The 21,236-nt window shown below is 34.7% G+C and overlaps 1 protein-coding gene across 5 annotated transcripts; it reads left to right on the top strand.

Annotated features, from left to right (window-relative positions):
• Positions 1 to 653: 653 nt before the first annotated feature.
• Mbip (MAP3K12 binding inhibitory protein 1) lies at positions 654 to 20,929 on the top strand. Of its 5 annotated transcripts, none has more exons than XM_010632671.1 (9): positions 654 to 851; positions 4,288 to 4,407; positions 6,203 to 6,424; positions 6,508 to 6,604; positions 9,625 to 9,690; positions 10,467 to 10,619; positions 14,049 to 14,146; positions 19,188 to 19,226; positions 20,373 to 20,929. In XM_010632671.1, the coding sequence occupies exons 1-9, from the start codon at positions 723 to 725 to the stop codon at positions 20,475 to 20,477; spliced, it is 1,029 nt and encodes a 342-aa protein (XP_010630973.1). In that variant the 5' UTR covers positions 654 to 722; the 3' UTR covers positions 20,478 to 20,929. The 5 variants fall into 5 exon arrangements, with proteins under 5 accessions (XP_010630973.1, XP_010630972.1, XP_010630975.1 ...); XM_010632670.1 differs by having other exon boundaries at positions 20,370 to 20,929; XM_010632673.1 differs by lacking the exon at positions 4,288 to 4,407 and having other exon boundaries at positions 20,370 to 20,929.
• Positions 20,930 to 21,236: the final 307 nt, after the last annotated feature.

Genomic DNA, 21,236 nt, shown 5'->3' with positions numbered 1-21,236 from the left:
AAATTACTCGGTTTAGATTCCTGTTGGATTCATACAGACGTTGTTTTACTTCGAACCGATTTTAGGGTTCGGCGTCTCTAACCTTTTGAAACGCGACATAAACTATTTTGCAGGCTGTCTAAAGTCATTGATGGCATTGCTTCATGAGGCATAACTGAGCACTTTTATTTTTCTTACACTCTCTCCGTCCTGGCATGAAAAATTAGCATTTATGTGTGTCAAACAACCTTGTAGGGATGAAAAGGCTGTATCCAATTATGACAATTCTGTGTGAGTTTTCCAGTATTTAGGAAGGTTTGAGCACTGCTCCATTCTTGACCAGCAAGGCCTCCATGTTAAAATTTCAACTTTTAATTTGGGGCTCAAACCCTAATACTTTAAATATAAGTTTTCTCTTATGAACACTCACAAGTAACATCTAAGAGTCAAGATAGGTTTCACGATGCTTGCTAGCCCTTACCACACCAATACTCTACAAATCACCGGTACAAATAGAACACCCAGCCTTCCGCTAGTGAGGAGACTCCCGCTTCCTCCGTGCCACGTGATCGCTGCACCTGGTTGGGGCTCGTGCCTGTCAGTCACATAGAGAGGGTGGGACCTTAAAGCCTTGATCAAAAGGAGACGCGGGATTGTTACGTCATCTCGAAGCGACGAAATCGTGGTGGGGGTGGGGTTGTGATTGTACCTCTGTGGTGTTAGGGGCGGCCAGCGAAGGTGTCATGGCTACTGCCACGGAGTTTCGTCGCCCAAGCAACAATGACAGGAGCCTAGAGCGAAGCTGCAGCCCCAACCTCTCCCGAGAGGTGCTGTGCGAAATCTTTCGCTCCCTGCACACCTTGGCTGGACAGGTGAGTGCGGTTTAGGGCGTGTGAGACCCACTCAACCCCTCCTCCCTTTATCTCTCCAAAGGAGGGCGGGGAGGAGGACCGCCTTGGCCCGCCGGAGAGTGCTCGGAGGCTACAGTTTAGCTGAGGTCGGGGGAGGAGCCCAGGCCTAGTGGCCTCGGGTCGGAGTGAGCAGGATGGTAGTACTGGCTTACGGGCTTCCTACTAGATTATGTTGCAGTTCTCCTCCCTAGGAGAGAGTGGGGGAACTAAAAGAAAAACGGCCCCGAGAGGAGCACTCTTGTAGAGAATAAATGCTCAAAGGCTTCTCTGAGGGATTAGAAGTCTCCTTGGGATCAGGGTCTTTTTTCCTCAAGCGTATACATTATAGAAGCTGTTTGGTCAGTATGGCCTGAGGTTTTTAGAAAAGCGCCTTCTTGGCCTTTTTGGAGTGATTTGTTCGTATGAATCACTTGTTTTGTTTATTCCTGTTTTCCTCCTGGCCGTTGTACCTGTTACCCTTTTTAATGGGAAGGAAAGTAAAGGGAATTAATACTAAATATCTGGAGTGTAAAATTGTCTGAGTTATCCAGAGCTGATTCTGATTGTATTAGAATTGTTGTTTATTAGCTAGTTTAATTGGCTGATGAATCTCTTTTGCAGAAATGTCGTGAAATTGGGGTTTTAAAACTGGTCTCATTACGTTCTATTAGATGAAATCACTATTTCGTTTCATGATGTAATAAAGCAGTTTTTAAATAAGAAACAGAAATGTTTGCCTGCTTTTAAAAATACTTTTTGTATGTCTTACATGGACTGTTACCTAGTTTGTGTTGCATCCGGTACTAGTGCATATAGTGGACACTGCAAGCATTTATGTCAAAGATAATGCTAAATTCCTGTGAAAATAGAACATATGTCTGATTGGTGACCGTTACTATTAAAAGCCTTAGGTGTATGGAGAATCAGTCTTTTTTTTTTTTAACAGCTGTTTTAATATTTTTGGGGTTTTTGTTGTTGTTTTTGTAATGAAACAGTTATTAACAGAATCTCCTAACACAACTTTCAAACTCAGTCGTTTGGCAACAACTTACAAAAAAAAAATATTTTTTGAGATTTGGGAACTTTTGTTTGCTATTAATGTTTCAATATTAAAAACCCAGACCTTTCAATGATTTCAAAGTTAAAGTATTTTTTTATGGCCTGGACAGTTGGAACTTTAAAGTTTACTCATATTCTAATGGCCTCATGAAAAATATTTTTTTTCACTTGTTATTTACAGAAATTTTTAAAACAAACATTGAGAAATTGTGACTTAAGTCACAATTTTTTGCATGCTGAGTTTAACTCACTTAAAAAAACTTAAACATTCTGGTATTTGAAAAGTACAAATGTAGAAGCATATGTCAACTCTCAAAAAATGTTTAAATATCTCTGGGTTTATAGTGACACAATGAAGTTGTCATCTATAATAGTGTCAAAAATAATATTATTTCATCAAGTAAATGCTAACCATTTTGGTAATAGTTTATCTTTTGAGATGGCAGTGACATGAAAGCCAGAATGCATACTTACAAAATTGCCCCCACAAAATCAGTGTTTTCTTTTGCAGTAAGTATAAAGGATTTTTAAAGTGCATTTTGTACAATAATTTGCCTGTGTTCACCCTAAGTATCATTCTATTATCCCTTCAATATTATCTCAACAGGAAGATACATTGTATTATTGACTCAATAGGAGTCATACAATTGAATGTTAAAAAGTATTTTCTACTCCAAATTGCAAAATTTACTAATTTTAACCTTTTAATTACTTCTGGGTGGCTTACTTTACATAGCTAATTTATTATTAGTGTGGATTTTGTATTAATAACTTTGTACTGAAAATTAATCTTTAAAAGACCAAGGATCCTTAATTACACTTGAAGGCTTACATAATTCTGCTGAATTGAAATGAAGATATTCAAACATTAAAATTTATTTTTTATAGGCTGTTTTCCCTTGAAAATATGATACTTTTCAATGCTGGAGGATTTACTTGCTTTTTCCCCAAATTATATTCATAAATTTGCCATAATTGACTAGATTTCTTGGAGTACTGTAAAAGTATGATAATGAGTTACTTTTATACATAGTATATGTTGTAGGCCTTAAAGTAATGTCAGTTGCCTTAAATGCATTCATCTTAATGTAAAATCATACTAACCTAAACTTATGCAGCCTACCTAAAATTTCATATTTCTTTGTATGTATCTGACACGGACTTTAAATGTTTCTGGTTTCATATTCAAAGGGCAGTAAATTTCTGTCACATAGTGTTGAATCAGTATGCTGCCTATTATAATCAGAGATCACTGATTCCATATACAGTGATTCATATTTTTGTTTTAATATAGTTGTAACTTATAAGATCTGTATTTGAACTTATATAACATGTCTTTATTTTGTAGAGTATGTGACTAATTTTTAGTAAATTATTTCTGAAAAATAAAATAATTAACTTCATTTCATTATAGAATATTATCTTTATTCTGTGCTTAACCACGTCTCTAGAAATCTTTATGGAGGCTCACTTTTACTCACTGCAGATGGAGGCTCTCACTCTAAACTTTTCACTGATTTTAATATTAACTTTATATTCAGGTTCTTAGTTTTCTGGATATGTTTTTGTTCCGATAGATCACCAACTGATAAGAAATCTACGTGTAATTAGACCTCATAGCTTACTAGAAAATACTATTTAGCAAAAACACTGGACATTACATCTGCTCTCTGCCAAATTATTTAACTAGAACGGAGTTTTTTCTTTTTATCAGTTTCAGACTTCCATAACTAAATAATAGTTTAAATTTTTATCAGTAGATAAACATTTTGCCACTTGTCCCTAGATTTTATGAATAACCTGAATGTTGAATGAATAACCTGGATGTTTAAATTATTTTTTAAAATGGTTAAAGTTGAAAACAATAAAAATGTTACTAAGAAGCTATCAGAATAATGATGTATAATGATGTATTTCAGGTAGGTACTTGTGTACATATTTAACAAAGAGAAATGGACATATTAGAACTTTCATAAAACAGTCATACCTTCTCTATTTAATGCCTGAACTGAAAGTGGTAGGATTCTGAATAGGGCATGCATATTTTGGACCTTATCCAAAGGTGTTTAGATGCCAAAGTGCCTTCATTTTTTTTTCTGAGATGGTTTCACCTCTAAGATGGTCCCATTACACAGACCTAAGACTCCATTAAATTTGAGATGTCTTCATTTTTTATGAAGTGCTGCATCTTCTTGGCCTTTTAAAATGGTAACTAGGCAGAGCATTTTAATGTATCATTAAAAACTTGATAACTTTGATAGGCGTGTGTTACTCCATAGAAATCTTATTTTTGTGACAATCCCAGATATACAGCTTAATCATGTAATTTTTGTGATGTTGCTGGTTTGCCCCTTTGAAGCTTAACCTCAAAGATGATGTGGTGAAAATTACAATCGATTGGAACAAGCTCCAGAGCCTCTCGGCATTCCAGCCTGCATTGCTCTTTAGAGCACTTGAGCAACACATTTTATATTTACAGGTAAATTTCTTGTCAGAAATTTAACTTGATATCACAGACAGAAATCAATTGTGGTTAAATTAGCTGTGTGCATATTTGTCAGTTCTATTTTAACACTGTGTTAATAGTGTTATCAATAAAAGGTTACTTATATACAGTTTGGATCTAACTCTGTTAATTTCAGTAGTGATCAGGACAGTTAGAGGAATATAGCCCAATAAGCTGATGTGAGTAAGAGATTGAATGAGTACAATTCTATTCAATTCTAGACTTGCACTGAAAATTCAATACCGTTCCATCTATGGTGGGTTATAATTAAGCAATAAGACACGGCAGGTGTGTGTCATGCTATGATAATGATTCCATGCCTTGGGTGAGTTTGGAGGCTCATGGAGTGCTTTCAGTGGTTCAAGAAGTGGCATTATCCCAGCATGACACATCCTGGAGTGTCTATTGCAATTAAACAGTTTCAGCATAGTTTTTAAAAAGAAAAGTAATTTCTGTGACATTAATGTCTCATCTTAGTAAGTAGCCAGTCACTATTTTATCTTTTCTTAACAGTTTGAAATAATTCAACCTTGGTATTAGAAGTCAATATTGAATTGTTATTTGTAGTACCATTGTCATTTTTTATATATTTCAGTTCAATAACTGAACAATATTATGACCTCACTAGTTTCTAATTGAACATCTCTGCAATTATAATTGATGTATGTTGCAGTTTATCTGCAATCAACATGTTAAATATGAAGTGTCAAAAGATAAGTAGAACTGTTTGGATTGGTCACTTTACTGTGATTAAGGTGTTAACAAGGTTTCAGAAGAGTAGTATTTGATATATCCAACAATGGAAGCAAAATTGTAGCTATAAAAAAAGTAATTAGAATATTGGTTAAGTGTTGGTGTGTTTTGACTAATGGAGTAGGCATTAATTTTCAGTCCTCTATTCAGTTAGTTTGTGGGAAAATTTAACCCTGTGTTTCATGTTAAAAGTAATAGTTAACCCTGTTTTTAAAGGGCAGAGCAATAAGCTATAGAACTCAGATGATACCTAACTGTGGCAAGGGAATAGGGTGGGAGAAGTGGATGGGTAATATAATTTATATTATACAATAAGGCTTTCCCCCTCTAGTTTAGTGATAATCTGTTTTCAACTGTGGATCTTAGTAGTTTTGTTGCTGTTGTTGTTGTTGTTCATTTTCTCTGGTAAAATTTAATTTCACCATGCAAAAAGATACCTTGCCATGTCAGGAAAAGCCTGAGGGTTCGCTCAGTATAACACCTATACATGCCATGTCCATGCACTCTCATTCATTTTGGCCAACTGCAGTTTCAAGTGAAGAATCTCCAGTGCTGTAGTGATAATGCGGGGCTTTGCTGAGGGAGAAGCTGGCTCTCCTGTGAAGGAGAGAAAATGCTAAGCCTCAGGGTTCTGAGGAGGCATCTGAATGACATGTTAATTAGGTAACATTGGTGCCAGAGGCTGAAGGTTTTGATTTGGCACAAAATAAAAGATGAGTGACGGAATGATTTCCTCAAAGAAAATTTTAAATTTCTTCAGGTTTTCTTTCTTTTCCTTTCTTTTTCTTTTTCAAAAACAAATTTATAGCAAATGGTTAACAGTCATTGTAGCAGAGAACAGCAGATACTTGTATGTAGTCAGACCTATGTATTCTTGTATATCACCTTTTTATATTTAGTATTTAATATTGAATATTTCACTTACTTAGAAATTTATAGAAATATATTAAATGTATAATTTTTGTATAATTTTGGTTAGTTTGAACACCAGCAGACGGAATTGTCTTCTTCTCAGCCTTTTTTAGCAAAACTTCAGCCTGTGATTAAAGAGGAGAATTCAGCTGCTATTGAAGAGATAGGAAAAACAGAAACAAGGAACAAGAATGAACTAAATGCCAAATTTCCCACTGGTGACCAACAGGAAGAGAAGCACAAAGACTGTGATTTAGGAGATGTGAAAAAGATACAAGTCCATTTTGATCCAGAAGTAGTTCAAATAAAGGCTGGAAAAGCAGAAGTAAGTTTTGGGGGGCAAGAGGGAAACAACATTACTTTTAAAAGTCTTATTGTGTTTACATTGTTAAATATACTTGTTTGTAGATTGACAGAAGAATATCTGCATTTATTGAAAGAAAGCAAGCTGAAATCAATGAAAACAACGTCAGGGAGTTTTGCAATGTTATTGATTGTAATCAAGGTAACTAGAAGTTAATTTTCATAGAATTTTAAGCACAGTTTAATAATTGTACTTTTCTTTTTTAAAGAGTAACATTAAGAACACAGTTCAGTTTATTTTGTAGGTTTTTATTAACAAAGACAGAATTTCCTTCTGTTTAGCAATAGACTGTTGCAAAACAGATTTTCACTTTGGTTACATAAAAATCAAATGGCATTATTAAAAGACTGATGTTTTACTACAGATTTTAAAAAGGTTATTTTAAAGTTTCTCTAGGAGGTGAAAGTGAGTTGTGTTGGGTGGCAGTTGTTCAGTTGCTATTATGAAGGAAGAAAGCAGGATGAATTTCAAGCTTGTAAATACACTTGTGAAATTATGTTAAGACAGAAAATGAACTTGGTAGAGTTAATAGTATTCCTCAAGAGGGAGCAGTTTTCTCACTACTCCAGAGTTGTGTGAAATGTTTTATGTCATTATACAACCCATCTCTCATGAAGACCATGGTGCCTTATGCTCTTTTCCTTTCTCTCATAGTGCATACATTTGCTGTTTTCATCAGATTCTTCTTTCCCTCTTCACTTGATGCTATAGTATGTTTACAGATCTGCAGGTATGCTGCAGAATATATCAGAATTTCATAACACTGCCATAGATAATGTTCAAGTATGCTAGTAATAATCAGAGCAAGTAGTTCTTAGGAAAAATTATGAAGAAGAGTTCATAATTAGAATGAACATTTTTCTTGTTGCCGCTAGTATCTCTTAGCTAATTATTATGAACAAGAATTGTCAGATGAACCTAAAAGTGACTCGTATCATATAGATCCACTGATTGTCTTAAAGAAATAATACAGGCTCAGGTTGGAGTCCTACATTCAACTTTTTCTACTATTAACATTTATATTTGTTTCTAACTTTGGTATACTTTCCTCTTTAACTTTTCAGAACAGGTTCAACAGAGGCAAAATCTCAGGTAGCACCAACTGCAAGCAACCCATGTAAAAGGGTTTGTTGAGGGAGCAAGCACATGTGTCACTAATGTTATTCCTCTGTTCTCCCTGCTAACTCTATTATTATAAACCACCAGGGATAGAAATTGACAAGAATTGAAATGCTCAGCAGGATTCCTTGGCCTATTCAATCCCTTGCTGGCTCAAAACAGTGCTGGCAAGAATTGATGTAGAGAGTGACTAGCACTCATACATTCACTGTCTCACACCGTGTTGAATTTCTCACTGATGGGTCAGTTAATCTATATATTTGGAACATAGCTCTGAAATGGTTGATAGCTTCTTTTTTTAACCCTTAGCTCCATGAAATGGTAGAGAATGGAGAAGTAATCGCCCCTTAAGCATACTTATTTTTCCCCATTAAGTTTATTGGTACATTTAAAGCAAATAATACAGTTATATTTATCATTGGGATCTTATATCTTTACATGACAGGTCTTGGTTCTCATTATTTCCCCATACCCCTGCCTTTCCTTTACCCACTTCACCTTTTCTTAAGCATACTTTGAGTTATCTCCCCAAAAAAGAAAATGACTTTTTAGTCTCATGTAAAAGATAAGTGGATTTGGAATTTTACTCACAAAATTTAACTTATCAGCAGAACTATTAATGAAACTTAAAATGAAAAAATACATTTTAATGTGTTCCTTTTAAGACTTCTCAATTTGACCTAAATAAATGATTAAGATTAAAAAAAAAATCTACAGAGGAAAAGAAAAAAGAATTTTCTTTCTGTATTTCATTTATCATCCATTTTTTACAAAATATTTAAGGGAAGCTTGCAAAAATTTACAACCAGTGCATGGTTTTACTTATGTTATTTCAAACATCAGTATACATTTTTATTATATAGCATCATATATTACACATGTTAATATTAATATGTAATATAATACATAAAAATATTAATAGTATTATATATTATGTTAACGTCCCAGTTTTCTCTTTATAATTTATTGACATATCATTTGAAGAAATTGTATTTTCAGCTTGGAAAAAAAATTGAAACAGGGCCAGGGATTTAGCTCAGTGGTCCCACTGCTTGCCTTGCAAGTGCAAGGACCCAAGTTCAATCCCCGGTACCATTAAAAAAAAACTGAAACAAATTTTCACAACCTATCCTAAAATTTCAGTTTTTGAAAGTGGAAGAATAGGAAGAAGTAGAAGACTTTGCGACTAGGAAGTTTTACATGTTCATGACAGGCTATAATTCATATGTTTTGCTGCTGGGCAGCTTGATGTACCAGTGGTATGTGCATAACTGTCCCATCAGGTGGTTTATTAATTTTGTTAGTAAAAACACCAATAAAAGTGATTGGATCTGTTTGTACCAACAGTAGTATAGACTGCCTGATGGGACAGTCATGTATGTACTACATGTGGTTCAGGCTGGTGGGAAGGTATTAAGTGTGTATTGGACTAGGTAGAGTGGGAAAGTATGTGTTATACTTGAGGTTTCAAGATCTTTTATGTAGTGTTCTGAAATTAAAAGGCTTAGATATATAATTCATTTTATGAGATGTTTGTTAATATGACCAGTAATATAAAAGATGCTAGATTTTAAAAAATATTTTAATAAAAATGAATTCTATTTCTATGAAGGAGAATTAAAATATGGTACCCTATAATACATAAAATATCTTCCTCAAAGGCCCAAATAATTTTCGGGGTTTTTTTTTTGTTTTTGGTACTGGGGATTGAACTCTGGACCTTGTGCCTGCGAGGCAGGTGGCAGCACCACTGAGCTAAATCCCCGGCCCCCAAATAGTTGGTTTTTATTAAAAATTGTATTGTTATGATACTTCATGGCCTTTCTATACGTAAATCTGAACATTAGGTATAATATTTTCTGATTCATTTTAGAGAATAAATGTCACTCTGTCCTATATGTGATGGTAATTTAATTATTACTGTTATTTAAAATTATGTATGTATAAGTAATGAGTTAATATGAATTACTGGAAGTTTATCAAAATCTTTTGTGTTTGAAATTAAGACTATATTAAAACATATTTATCTGAATTATCCATAGAAAATAGTTGTGCAAGGACTGATGCCGTTTTTACACCTTACCCTGGATTTAAAAGTCATGTAAAGGGTAAGTAACTACATAGCATTGTCATTGACAGAAACTTATCCTAGATTATTAATAAGATGAAATGGAAATATCTTACCCATCTAAATTTTGTTTTGTTTAGTTACTTTTTCTTGTTGCTGAGACAAAACATCCAACACCCAAAGTTAAAGGAGGAAAAGTTTATTGTAGAGGTTTGTAGAGTTTGCAGAGGTTTCAGTTCATAATTGGCTGGCTCCAAGGCAGCATGGCATGGCAGAAGGGCATCACAGAGGAGAAACAAGTTTATGGCAGGCAGAAGACAGCAGAAGTAGCAAATCACAAGTGATAATAGCAGGCCTCTTTCTGTCCCTTACATTTTATCTAGGCTACCCTCTTAGGGTGGGTAGCATACATACCCAGGGTGAGCCACCCATAATCCTAGCATCACACTGTGAATCAATCCTAGCATTACATCCTTACTCTCAGCATCACACTCTAGATCCAGCCTCCACCGCAAAGCCCAGCCTATGACTACATGAGACTTTTGGGGGACATCCAGATAAAAGACATAACAAAAACAAAAAATAATTGTCTTTCTCATCCTTGGATTATGGTTAGATATCTTTATAGAAAGAATATAAAGTATTGTTAGGGAGAAAGAGTTTTTTTTTTGTTTGTTTTGTTTTTTGGTACCGGGGATCAAAGTTGTGTCCTTGTGCTTGTGAGGCAGGCAGCAGCACTACTGAGCTATATCCCTGTCCCAAAAATATCTATTTTAAAAAGTAACTTTACTTTGGCTTCTAAGTTTCTTAACTTAGTTTCTAGAGTTGTGAATACATATGGACCACAGACTAGAACTGAAGGAATTCAAGGGTCGGGTCATAAATCTAACAGCATGCTTCGAGATTGTGGTAATCAGGCTGTAGAAGAACGACTACAAAATATTGAGGCTCACTTGCGATTGCAGTCAGGTAAGCAAAGTGTTGGGTGGTGCCCCATGGTGTACCTTTGCAAATGGTTAGAGAAAATTCATGTAGTTACCAAAGTTTCACTAAATGCCTGTCACGTATAGTTCTGGCTATTACAAAAATGGATAAAGTACGAACTGCTTTGAAGGAATTTATAGTTTTTGTTGCATATGCACTTCCTCCTTTTCACTCTTGTTACTCTCTAAAATTAAGGAAGTGTAGTAGATTGGAACAGGTTCCAAACAGACCCTGATAGCCTTAGTTTGTTGAAGTCACAGCTGAAAACTAATGTGTTTTCCTAAATCTGATTTCAGAACTCACATGAATACACCTCAGTTGTTACCCATTGTGCTAGGTCCAAAGTGTTGATAAATGAGGTTTAAGTCCCCAGGGACTTCTCAGTGAAGATGATCATATAAAAATGCTATAGGGAAAGTGAACAAACATTCATCAAACATTACTGCCAGTCACTCTGAAAGTATGCATGTGTCAGTATAGGTCTTAACTATACTTTTGAGCTGTTGGTGCTGTTATTATTGTATAGATAAAGTTTCTGAATTTCAGGGAGCTCAGGATGCCCAAAGTAGTAAGTGACAGCTGGAAAAATGGCGATGTATCTACTCAGCTAAAAATTCTTTAATGGTTTGCTTGTAGGCCTTACGTGCACACCAAACTTAGTACTTAACCATTCGTTCAACAAATAGCATTAAGCTCCTGTTTAAGCCACTGTCTCGATGCTGAGGCTACATCAATCTGAACAGGAATCCTACTCGGGGGAAGCAGCTGGTATAAATAATATATAGTATGCTAAAAGAGAAGGGCTAGTGATAAAAGCACCTTGATCAAGAGAAAGGAGAGGAGATTGGGGCTGGACGAGAATAATTGTAAAGGAAATAGTTTACACATTGGTTCCAGTCATATCTCTGGGCTTTCCATCTCCTACACATTTTGCTATCCTTTGTCCTTTGTACCTATACTTTGCTTCCTGATTCCAGACCAGTGTGGACTCCCTTTTTATATAGCTTCCTAGCCTGGTTCTTCCTGCCTTCCTTTAAAGCAGTCATTGCAGTTGTGCTTCTTTAATTAATGTTCATGTGTCCTGCTAGGTAGTAAGGTCTTCAGAGTGGAACTATGTCATGTTCATCACCATTTGTACCTAGTGTAACACCAAGCACAAAGCACATGCTTGAATGTTTACTAATTGAACCGTTGCTCATTTCACCTTTTCAGATATGTGCATGTGCCATGGGACAGAGTTAAGTGCTAAGCTCTTTCAGGGGAGTTCAAACTGGCATCCCTGATGAAGTGACATTTAAACCCTTGAAGGGAGCAAACCATCCCCCAAAGAAGAAAGAGCAGAAGCAAACCATTCCAAAAAGGGAATGAAATGATGTCCACCAGGAAGGACAGAGTCACAGATTTCCAAACCCAGTCTAGCTGGGGTATTATTTGCTGGATGGAGATAGGAAAAGATAAGGAAATGAGTTAAGTCTTTAAGGGTAATAAGACATTAACATTAAGAGTAAATCCCCTCTTCCAGAAAAAGATGCATTTAAAATGCAATTGTATACAAGGATTGACTGATGGAGTCTCTAACAATATCAAGAGGTTAATTCTTTTGGAAAATTTCTGTTGAATGTTCACTATGTGTGCCAAACACAATTTTTAAGAACAAAGAATACTGAGATAATGTAGTTAAAGACCTTGGTTTCAAGGGTTTCATAATCTCAGTAAAAGAAATACTATACATAATGAAGTAGAATTTATGGGGGCAGTGGAGAAGGTTATAGTTGGGGGAGAGAACACAAGGAGCCTCCCTGTGAAGAGGTTCAGACAATTTTCATGACCCAGTAAACCTTGAATTGGCTCTTGAAAGGTACAGGAATAAGGAGATGTTTTAGGTAAAGGGCAAAGTCAAAAGAAAAAGTTACTCATTTTATATTAACCAGAGTAAAAACAACCAAGGTCCTAAGATTAAAAACACAGTCCGCCCCCCTAAAAAATTCTAGACTAACAAGTTGGTATCTAACAAGTTGGTATCTTTGACATAATTTGCCAGTATTCTTTAATTGAATAATGATTGTCTAATCGTGTTCATTCATTTAGTAAGTATTGAGCACCTGTTCTGTATTAATACTTTCTAGGTTTGTGCAGTGCATAAGCTGTAAACAAAGCACAAAACTCTGTCCTCTTGGAGCTTACATCAGAGTGGGAGACAAAGAAACAGAATGTTGTTAAGTAGTAATAATTGTGTGGTGGAAATTAAGGAAAGAAGGATAAGGTTGTGCTGGTTAAGAGGATGTAGTAGTACTGGTGTTTTTTTTCCCCATTGAGTTTATTGGTACATTTTAGGGATACAGTACAGTTACATTCATTGTTGGGATCTTGTACCTCTACATGACAGGTCTTGATTTTCATTTTTACCCCTTGTCGCTGCCCTCCCTTCACCCCTTCCTCCCCTCCAATACTGGTGTTTTTAAAATAATGATCAGAGAAACTTACTGATGTTCACTTTGGAGCTAAAACCTGAGGTTAGCAAGAAGGGATTTTGGAGGTGTTGCTAAAGCTGTCAAGGTGTCTGGCCTACTTAAATTACAGAAAAAAGAATCAAGAAACTGGAACCATAGTTGTATAAGGGGAATGTAGGGCTATGTAGGCAATTGTGAGGCCTTGTACACCATTGTAAACACTTTGGGTTCTAGTCTAAATGAAATGTTAAGGTACTTGAAGGTTTGAGCAGAGACATGACACGATCTGACTTACATTTTAAAAGGATCACTGGCTGAGGGATTGAGAATATAATCTTGAAAAGCAAGGCAGAATTAGGGAGACCAGTTGGGAGGCTGTGATAATCCAGGAAGAGAAGGTAGCAGTCTAGACCAGAAGAGTTCCAGCGGGCATGATAAGAATTAGATATAATCATGAGCTGAAACTTCCAGTGACCTTAATTTATCATCCCCCTGCCCCAAAATTTGTTTATAATTATTGTTGACACTTCTTTTTAATATTCTAGATCAGAGGAGAAAGTTTGGCATATAGGGAAAAATATAAATTGAAGAAAATATTATGACATACTTCAACCAATGAATTAAATTATCATTTATCCCTGCATTTATACCCTCTCAAGAAACTTTCAAAGCCTATCAGAAATATAGGTTGTTCTATACAGAAACTATGCAATGTCTTGTAAATGAATTTAACATAAAACTCCTAGCAATAGAGGAAACATAAAAATTTGGACAGAGGAGATATGATATAATTTGTCCCATGGTGTATAATATGCAAATGTGAGCTGAGGATTTCATTCTATTTTACTTTATTTTCTTAAGTTTAAATATTTCTCTTTTCTTTGCAAAATATGTTTGCATGGTATTTTACGAGTAAAATGATAAGTATTCAGTAGTGCTGCTTCATTTTTTAAAACATATTTAGGTGGTCCAGTTCCAAGAGACATTTATCAGAGAATTAAAAAACTTGAAGATAAAATCCTTGAATTGGAAGGCATATCTCCTGAATATTTTCAATCTATGGTAAGTACAAATATCTTTCAAAAATAAGTAAAGTATTATTTTAGGATTTTTCATTGTATAACAGTTTACTCGTTGATCTACGTGTAAAACACTTTTTCATAATTCAAAATTAAATGAACACAATCTTAGGGAGGTATCTACTTTTTTCAAATTTTTGACTTGAATATTTCAAAACTTTAGAAATTTTTAAAAAGGTTACTTCTATTATGCATTCTCCAAACTCTTTTAGGCCATTTTCGTGGCATAAGAAATCAGCCTGGGTGATGGTCAATGATGTGACTCTGAATTTGCTGTCCTGTAAATGCTCCCTGTGGGTCCTTGCTCTGTCAGTTATTCTCTGTGTCTAATTCTTCTCTGAGATGAATTCCCTCAGCTTGTAGACAGTTACCATTTGTCCATACTAAACAAGCACAAACCTCAAGCTGCTACCCTTTTTCTTAACTATCAGACTTTTAAAAAGACTAGTCTGTCTGTGTGTAATCCTCAGTTCTGGCATTCATTCATTCATTCTTACCTCTCTTTTCTGAGGACTCTAAGAAAGCATATTGATTGAAAGGTATCTTTGGCACATCAGCATTTTTCCATCAATTCTGAGCTCATTGTTTTTCCTCAGTCTTCTGAGGTGATTATACCTCTGAAAATTTTTTGAAAAGCTGTTCTTTATTAGAACTAAAATAATTTAAAGTAAGGTTATACTGAAACTTAGGTAAAATAGCTTATATTACCATGGATCACATAAATCACTGGTGAAATATGTTTAAAATCATTATAGGTACAATAGCATGGATCATGTACCTCACTGGTGAAATATATTTAAAATTCATTTTAGGTACAATAGCAATCTTTTGAATATATTTGAGTGAATTACAGAAAGAGAAGTATCTACAGAAGTAGAAGGCAGATCACATAAAAAAAGGGGGACAGCAAGTCCTAAATGACAAAATTCAGGGAAAGAGGTTTAGAGATTTACTGCTCTCAATGTAAAATGAGATTTATAAAATTACTAAAAGCTAAAGAAAGCAAGGATTAAGGTACCAACCAAACACTTAGGCACAAATACTGCCTAGCACATATAAAAAACTTCAGTAAATATTAACATTTATTTAAATTTTAGAAACCACCTATGAAGTAGTTATACAAATACGCATCAGTCAGTTCCTGTGGCTTTCAGATGTCTAAAAATTTTTTAAAATATTTTTGTTATACTACATAATACAAAGGCCTTTCCACTTTTAAGATTATTCTTTGAATCTTTCTTCCTAGAAAACTGCTTTAAAGTTTTTATAGTTTTTTCCCTGCATAATATACCATAAGTTTTTCCCAATCAAGCCTCTTTTGTTCATTGTTCCCTAGGAAGGCTATTTTTCTAGTTCAGTTTCATATCTTGTATATAGTCTTTGTTACTAGAACTGATCTTACAAGAGAGTGTGGTGATACCAGATATCTCCAGTCAGACTCTAATCATAATTGATGACACTTAACTCAGAGATTCTGTGTGGAGTTATTAATTAAAATATGGACAGGTAAGCTCACTGCTGCTGTCAAAGGCCTGAAGTCTGAAGCTTGGTGACTACCTAATGACAGCAGGGAGCACTGAAATGTAGACTGAGGTTTGGCTAGATGGGCTTGGCATTCAGAAAAAGATGAGTGATGGCAAGCTGGGATGCAACCAGTGCTTTTCAAAAGTACTTCCAAATCTGTTAAAAATATATATCTTTGATTAGAAGAATCGTTTCTCAATTAGCGTTAGAAATATTCAAATAACAGCTACAAGGACGTATAGAACTAGAGAGGTTTAAACATTCAGAGTGACTCTGTCCTCCAGGCCTGTGAAGAGATTGGCATAAACCCTAAGGAAAGGATTTCATACTCACTCTTTTGTAATGCAATGAATGAGTCTTCTCTAGGAGCTGCACTCGGGTGAAATGCAGCCAGCTCAAGGGTTTTTGCACTGGGAGGAGTTGAGCACACTGAGTGCCCTACAGAGGGTAGAGCATGTGACTCTTCACCCTCACCATTCCCAGACTGAGACTACATGGGTGGTACTTGCAGAATTTTACATATTGCTCTCTCAAAAGTGTGTGTGTTACAGTTCTATAGCTTCTAAAATTAGAAATTAAAGGGAGGTTGAGCCCATTAAATTTCTTAAGGATTGAACCTTTAATAAAAATTGAACTTCTGAACTCCAAAGACTCTGACTGAAATGTGCTTATATAGATTCACATGTATATCACTTCTAAACATGGGTAAACCTCGCACAGCTGTGGAGATTGATAATCATGGGTAACATGGGAGCATAGCATATGAAAAGGTGAACATTTTTTTAAAATTGAGTTTATTGGTACATTTTAGGGATACAGTACAGTTACATTCATTATTAAGATCTTGTACCTTTACATGACAGGTCTCAGTTCTCATTTTTTCCCCTTGTCCCTGCCCTCCCTTCACCCACTCCTCCCCTCCCCATCTACAAACACTTTATCTCCATTTTTTTCATTTTCTCATATTTTTTTCTTTTCCCTTATTACCTTTCCCCTGCCCTTCCCACTTTCCCTACACCTTTAGCCCTTTTCTTCCTATTTCACACTGTCAATTATCTCATTAGGATCGTATGTGCTATTATAGTTTTTCACACCAGAGAAACTATTCAGTATTTACACGATGAAAACGTGAACGTTAACAGCTAAAATTATAAATAAAATAAAACCAGGTAATATGAAGTTCTTTTCATTTAATGAAATACATAAAATTCTAAAATAAGTTACAATGCATATAAAATAGGAAATACGAAAACAATATTTGTTGCATCTTTTAACGTAATTGTTTTGAAGATCTTTACCCTTCATGTTAAAACATGAAAAAATTTTAATGTGCTAATATTTTCAAATTTTAAGAGCATGGGTTAATAGACTATTTGAAAGATATGATTCATAAGAGATTTCCAAAGACTGACTTACTGATTTTAAATTATGATACTTGAAAACAGCAAGTAGAACATGCTTTACAAGTATATTTTCACAGCACTTTGTTCAGTTTATAGCACTTATCACTTACACTTATGTGTTTACATGTCTGTTCATACTATTTTAAACCTTTCAAAGCCAGGAATTGTGTGTTGTTCATCTTTGAGCACATGGAACATAGTATCATTGAGTAAATACATGAATGAATGTATAGCACATGGCTGATAGTTAATTACTAGACTTTTGAATGTACTGCCACAAAGCAGTGACCAGACATAATTTTTAGTCAGTAATGTAAGAAAGTCCTGATTCCAAAGTAGGGGAGGGTATGCTGGGAGAGGATTGTGCTAAAGCCCAGATCAACATAATGGGCACAGATCATGTACGTATGAAAGTTCATGATGAGTCTGAAGTATAAGTGAACAGTTGCATCCAGCTGAAAAATTAGATTGTGTACACATTTTTGTAGGCCTTGAAAGTTACAGTAGTCACTTTGGCCTTCCAGTATTGTCAGAGTTCAGTTAAGTTTTCGAGAAAGAAAGAGGAATCTGTGATTTAGGTTCCTATCTGGTAGTATTATGAAGTCTAAGTGGAATCAAGGAAACTAGTTTTGAAAGCATGTCATGTCATCCAAGTTAAAGAGAAATGAAGGTTTGAATCAAGACAGTAGCACTAGAAATGAGAACCAGGACCTGTCATGTAAAGGTACAAGATCCCAATGATGAATGTAACTACTGTATACCTAAAAAGTACCAATAAACTCAATGAGAGGAAAAAAAAAAAAGACAGTAGCACTAGGAGGGAAAAAACATTTAAGATACTGTATGTTTAGAACCAGTTACCCTTTACAACTGATTAAAAGAAAAGAAGGTCACTGGTTGAGAAGAGGCCTCTTTACCCTCGAGTTTCTTTAGAGCATGCATTCCCTGGACATGTGTATATAACATATTTTTATTAGGCTGTATAGCATTGTTGATGTGGCTGTAAATTACCTGTCATGGTAGAATTTTGGGAGGGAAGAGACAAGAATTATCTCTGTACAGTTTCTTTAGTATGCTGTGCTCCCAGATACTTTCTCTTGAGTATCAAAATTGTTAAAATTGCCACCTTTTGCACTGAGATATACTTACATCTAAATGTGAAAATATTCTGCTCAGGCCTAAAATAAGCCCCAAAGACTTGTTTTCCTATGTTTTTAGGTCATTGATCCATTTATATCCTTATTCTCCTCATTCGATTTTTCATTTTAATATCATGATACAGAAATAATCTGATTACTTAATGACATAGATAGTATCAGTATTGTACAGATTAAATAAACTTTTATGACCACAAGAGGAAGTTTATTCTCATCCAGAATGTAAAAAGCTACCCCTTGGGAAAGTAGGAGGCTGAGTAATGAAGAGATTAAACATTAAGCTCTTACTTTCCTCAGACCACACCACAGGTATCTAGCTTGTTTTGGTTAAGGAAGGAGCATATTTTTCCGAGCTCTGTTATTCCATATTTAATAATTCTGACACTTAATAATTTCCTGTTATTATGTAAGAGGCATAGCTAGGTGCTCTTCGGATCAGCTTTTGACACAAAGGAGAGGTGTGCGTATAGTCACTTAGAGAATCACTGGATGAAGAGATGCTTGCATAGACAGCCACAGTGCCCATTGTAGTCAGTGAAGTAAGGGGATTGGGGGTCTGCTCCCTTTGGCCTATATACCAAATTTTATCTTCTATTGTTGCTTCACTTGTCTAATGTCCTGGTATACAAAGGTTGTGAAAAAGGAAGCAAGTAGAAAAATCCCGAGAACACCTCTTTCTGCAATAACAAAGGCTCATGAGAGCTGGTAATTAGTGGGAAAGTATGTTCTGCTAGAGAAAAGCATGTTATTCACTGTTACCACATCTTACATACTTTAAATTGATAGTGGGTATCAGTTACACAAAACACTTGATAAGTATGCCAACTTTGTTTCTGTCAGAGTTCCCAAAGGCTATGTTTTTCAGTATGCTATAAAAGAAATGATGCTTATATTTTTAAAACATTTATTATTTACCTTTTTTTTTAACTTTTAAAACTAGAACTTTTCTGGAAAAAGAAGAAAAGTTCAGCCACCTCAAGTAAGTTACTTCATCTTCATTTTGGCTTCTGCCATAGATTGATTAGATTTATATCTTATTAATACAAGTTCCTACTGTGCTTGCCTTTTGGACATACCTTGGTAAGATTTAGGACTGAAGAAAAGGACAGTATAAACTAATATAGTTAAATTGGAGCTATAATTGCAGTTCAAGGACACTTAATGACTAAGACACTTAATGACTAGGTTATAAAAATATAAAAATCTTTATCCTGCTTATAAAAGCAGAGTATATCAGCTACAAAGTGCTTAAAAATAATAAGTGCTAAAGTCTCCTCCCATTCCCCCTTTGTGAATGTTACCAATTAGCAGAATCCAAAGAAAACAGTATTTGTTGGAGGGTGACTTCAGCCAACCTCTATTGAAAATATTACTATATTAATTGGTTGAACTTTATTTATTTATTTGTTTGTTTATTTATTTCTGGTACCGGGGATCAAACTCTGGCCCTTGTGCTTGCAAGGCAGGTAGTGATACCACTGAGCTAAATCCCCAGCTGGTTGAATTTTAAATAGTAAGGTTTTTCTACCTTAATGGTGGTAATGTAAATTTAAAGTTTGGGAAAACATTTTAAACATTTTTGTGGGGTTTTTTGTTGTTGTTATTTCTTTTTTGGTTGTATTTTCCCCCTCTTGCAGTGCTAACAATCAGATCCAGGGCCCTGCACATGCTTGGCTTATTTTTTAATATTTATTTATCGTACAATTCTGGGTATATATTTTGAGAGCAGCCATTTTTTTTTCCTGAAGTGGTTGGTCCCTCATAATTAAATTTCTAGGTATTTTATGCTTAAACTAATCCTAAAGTTTACTATTTTACTATTGATCATAAGATTATATGTTTTTTAAAGTTTTTCTAGCCTTTCAAAATACAAAAGATTCAGGAGAGTATTTCCTTAGGCAAGAGAAAGAAATATTTAAGCCTTGTTTTATACCTTCTGATTTATGCTATAGTCACTATATATATATATATTTATGTATATAGGTCAGTTTTTAAAATTATTATCATGAGAAAAAACATTTCATCATGCTGTTGGATATTTTAAATATTTATAGTTCCTTTAGCACTTTATCTGTATTAAGATACTTCAGTCTTATTCAGCAATTTGCCTTATTGTTTATAGCAGAACTATTCCCTGGCTGAACTTGATGAGAAAATTAGTGCCCTCAAACAAGCCCTGCTCAGAAAATCAAGAGAAGCAGAATCCATGGCAACTCACCACCGTCCATGAAAAACTCCTCTCCTCGTCATTTTACTTTTTTATGTACATGTGTGACTTACTCTGTAATTAATTAAATGGATATGTATTTATCGATGTTTTCTGAGAAGTCAAGGTTTATTTTCACCTGAGTCTAGCTTGCAGCAAGTACTCTTCAAGTATACCAGTGAGTTTTGAAATAAGACTGTATTGAAAATAGCATTATTGGAAACTATTCTGTTTTAAAGGAGACATTTTGGAATTAAAAAACTTAATTTAAATGTACTTTTTTTTGGTGGGCCACAAAAAGATTATTGTGATACCAATACATACAAGGACTTTATAAAGCTGACTAAGCAGTTTGTTTAAATTAGTACTTTGCACTTACTGGGCATTCAACAAAAATTTATTGACTGAAATGAATTTTTAATGTGTATATAAACTTGTTTTTCAGATGTCAGTGTTAATGTAAATAAATAATAAACCTAGCCTTATTCCTTTATTGAATGTGATCTTGAACAAATTACTTCATCTCATTCTGTGCTCTAATTTCCCAAAGGTAAAAGGGTAATGATAATAATAGAACCTGCTTCATTGGTTTTAAAGAATTGGTGAGATGGTTTTGAAACTGTCCCAAAAGAATTGCTCAGTAAATGTTAGCCATTGTTAGTGAATGAAACCTGGTCTGTCTTTGGACAGTAGTAAAGACGTTACAAATAATTATATTGTCATAGTTGGAAATTAAACATTTAAAAGATTCAATAAAGTTATGTCCATAGGTTCATGGAGCAG

Source organism: Fukomys damarensis, unplaced genomic scaffold, assembly GCF_012274545.1.
Source record: "Fukomys damarensis isolate Sample0158 unplaced genomic scaffold, DMR_v1.0_HiC HiC_scaffold_17, whole genome shotgun sequence".
Lineage (NCBI taxonomy): Eukaryota > Metazoa > Chordata > Mammalia > Rodentia > Bathyergidae > Fukomys > Fukomys damarensis.
This window is presented reverse-complemented; position numbering and strand designations above follow the sequence as displayed.

Excerpts from the sequence above, each read along its gene's own strand:
- Mbip (XM_010632670.1), top strand. The coding sequence starts at position 723 with ATGGCTACTGCCACGGAGTTTCGTCGCCCAAGCAACAATGACAGGAGC. Across the intron at positions 6,605-9,624 it reads TGTTATTGATTGTAATCAAG|AAAATAGTTGTGCAAGGACT; the intron begins GTAACTAGAAGT and ends AATTATCCATAG. Across the intron at positions 14,147-19,187 it reads CTGAATATTTTCAATCTATG|AACTTTTCTGGAAAAAGAAG; the intron begins GTAAGTACAAAT and ends TTTTAAAACTAG.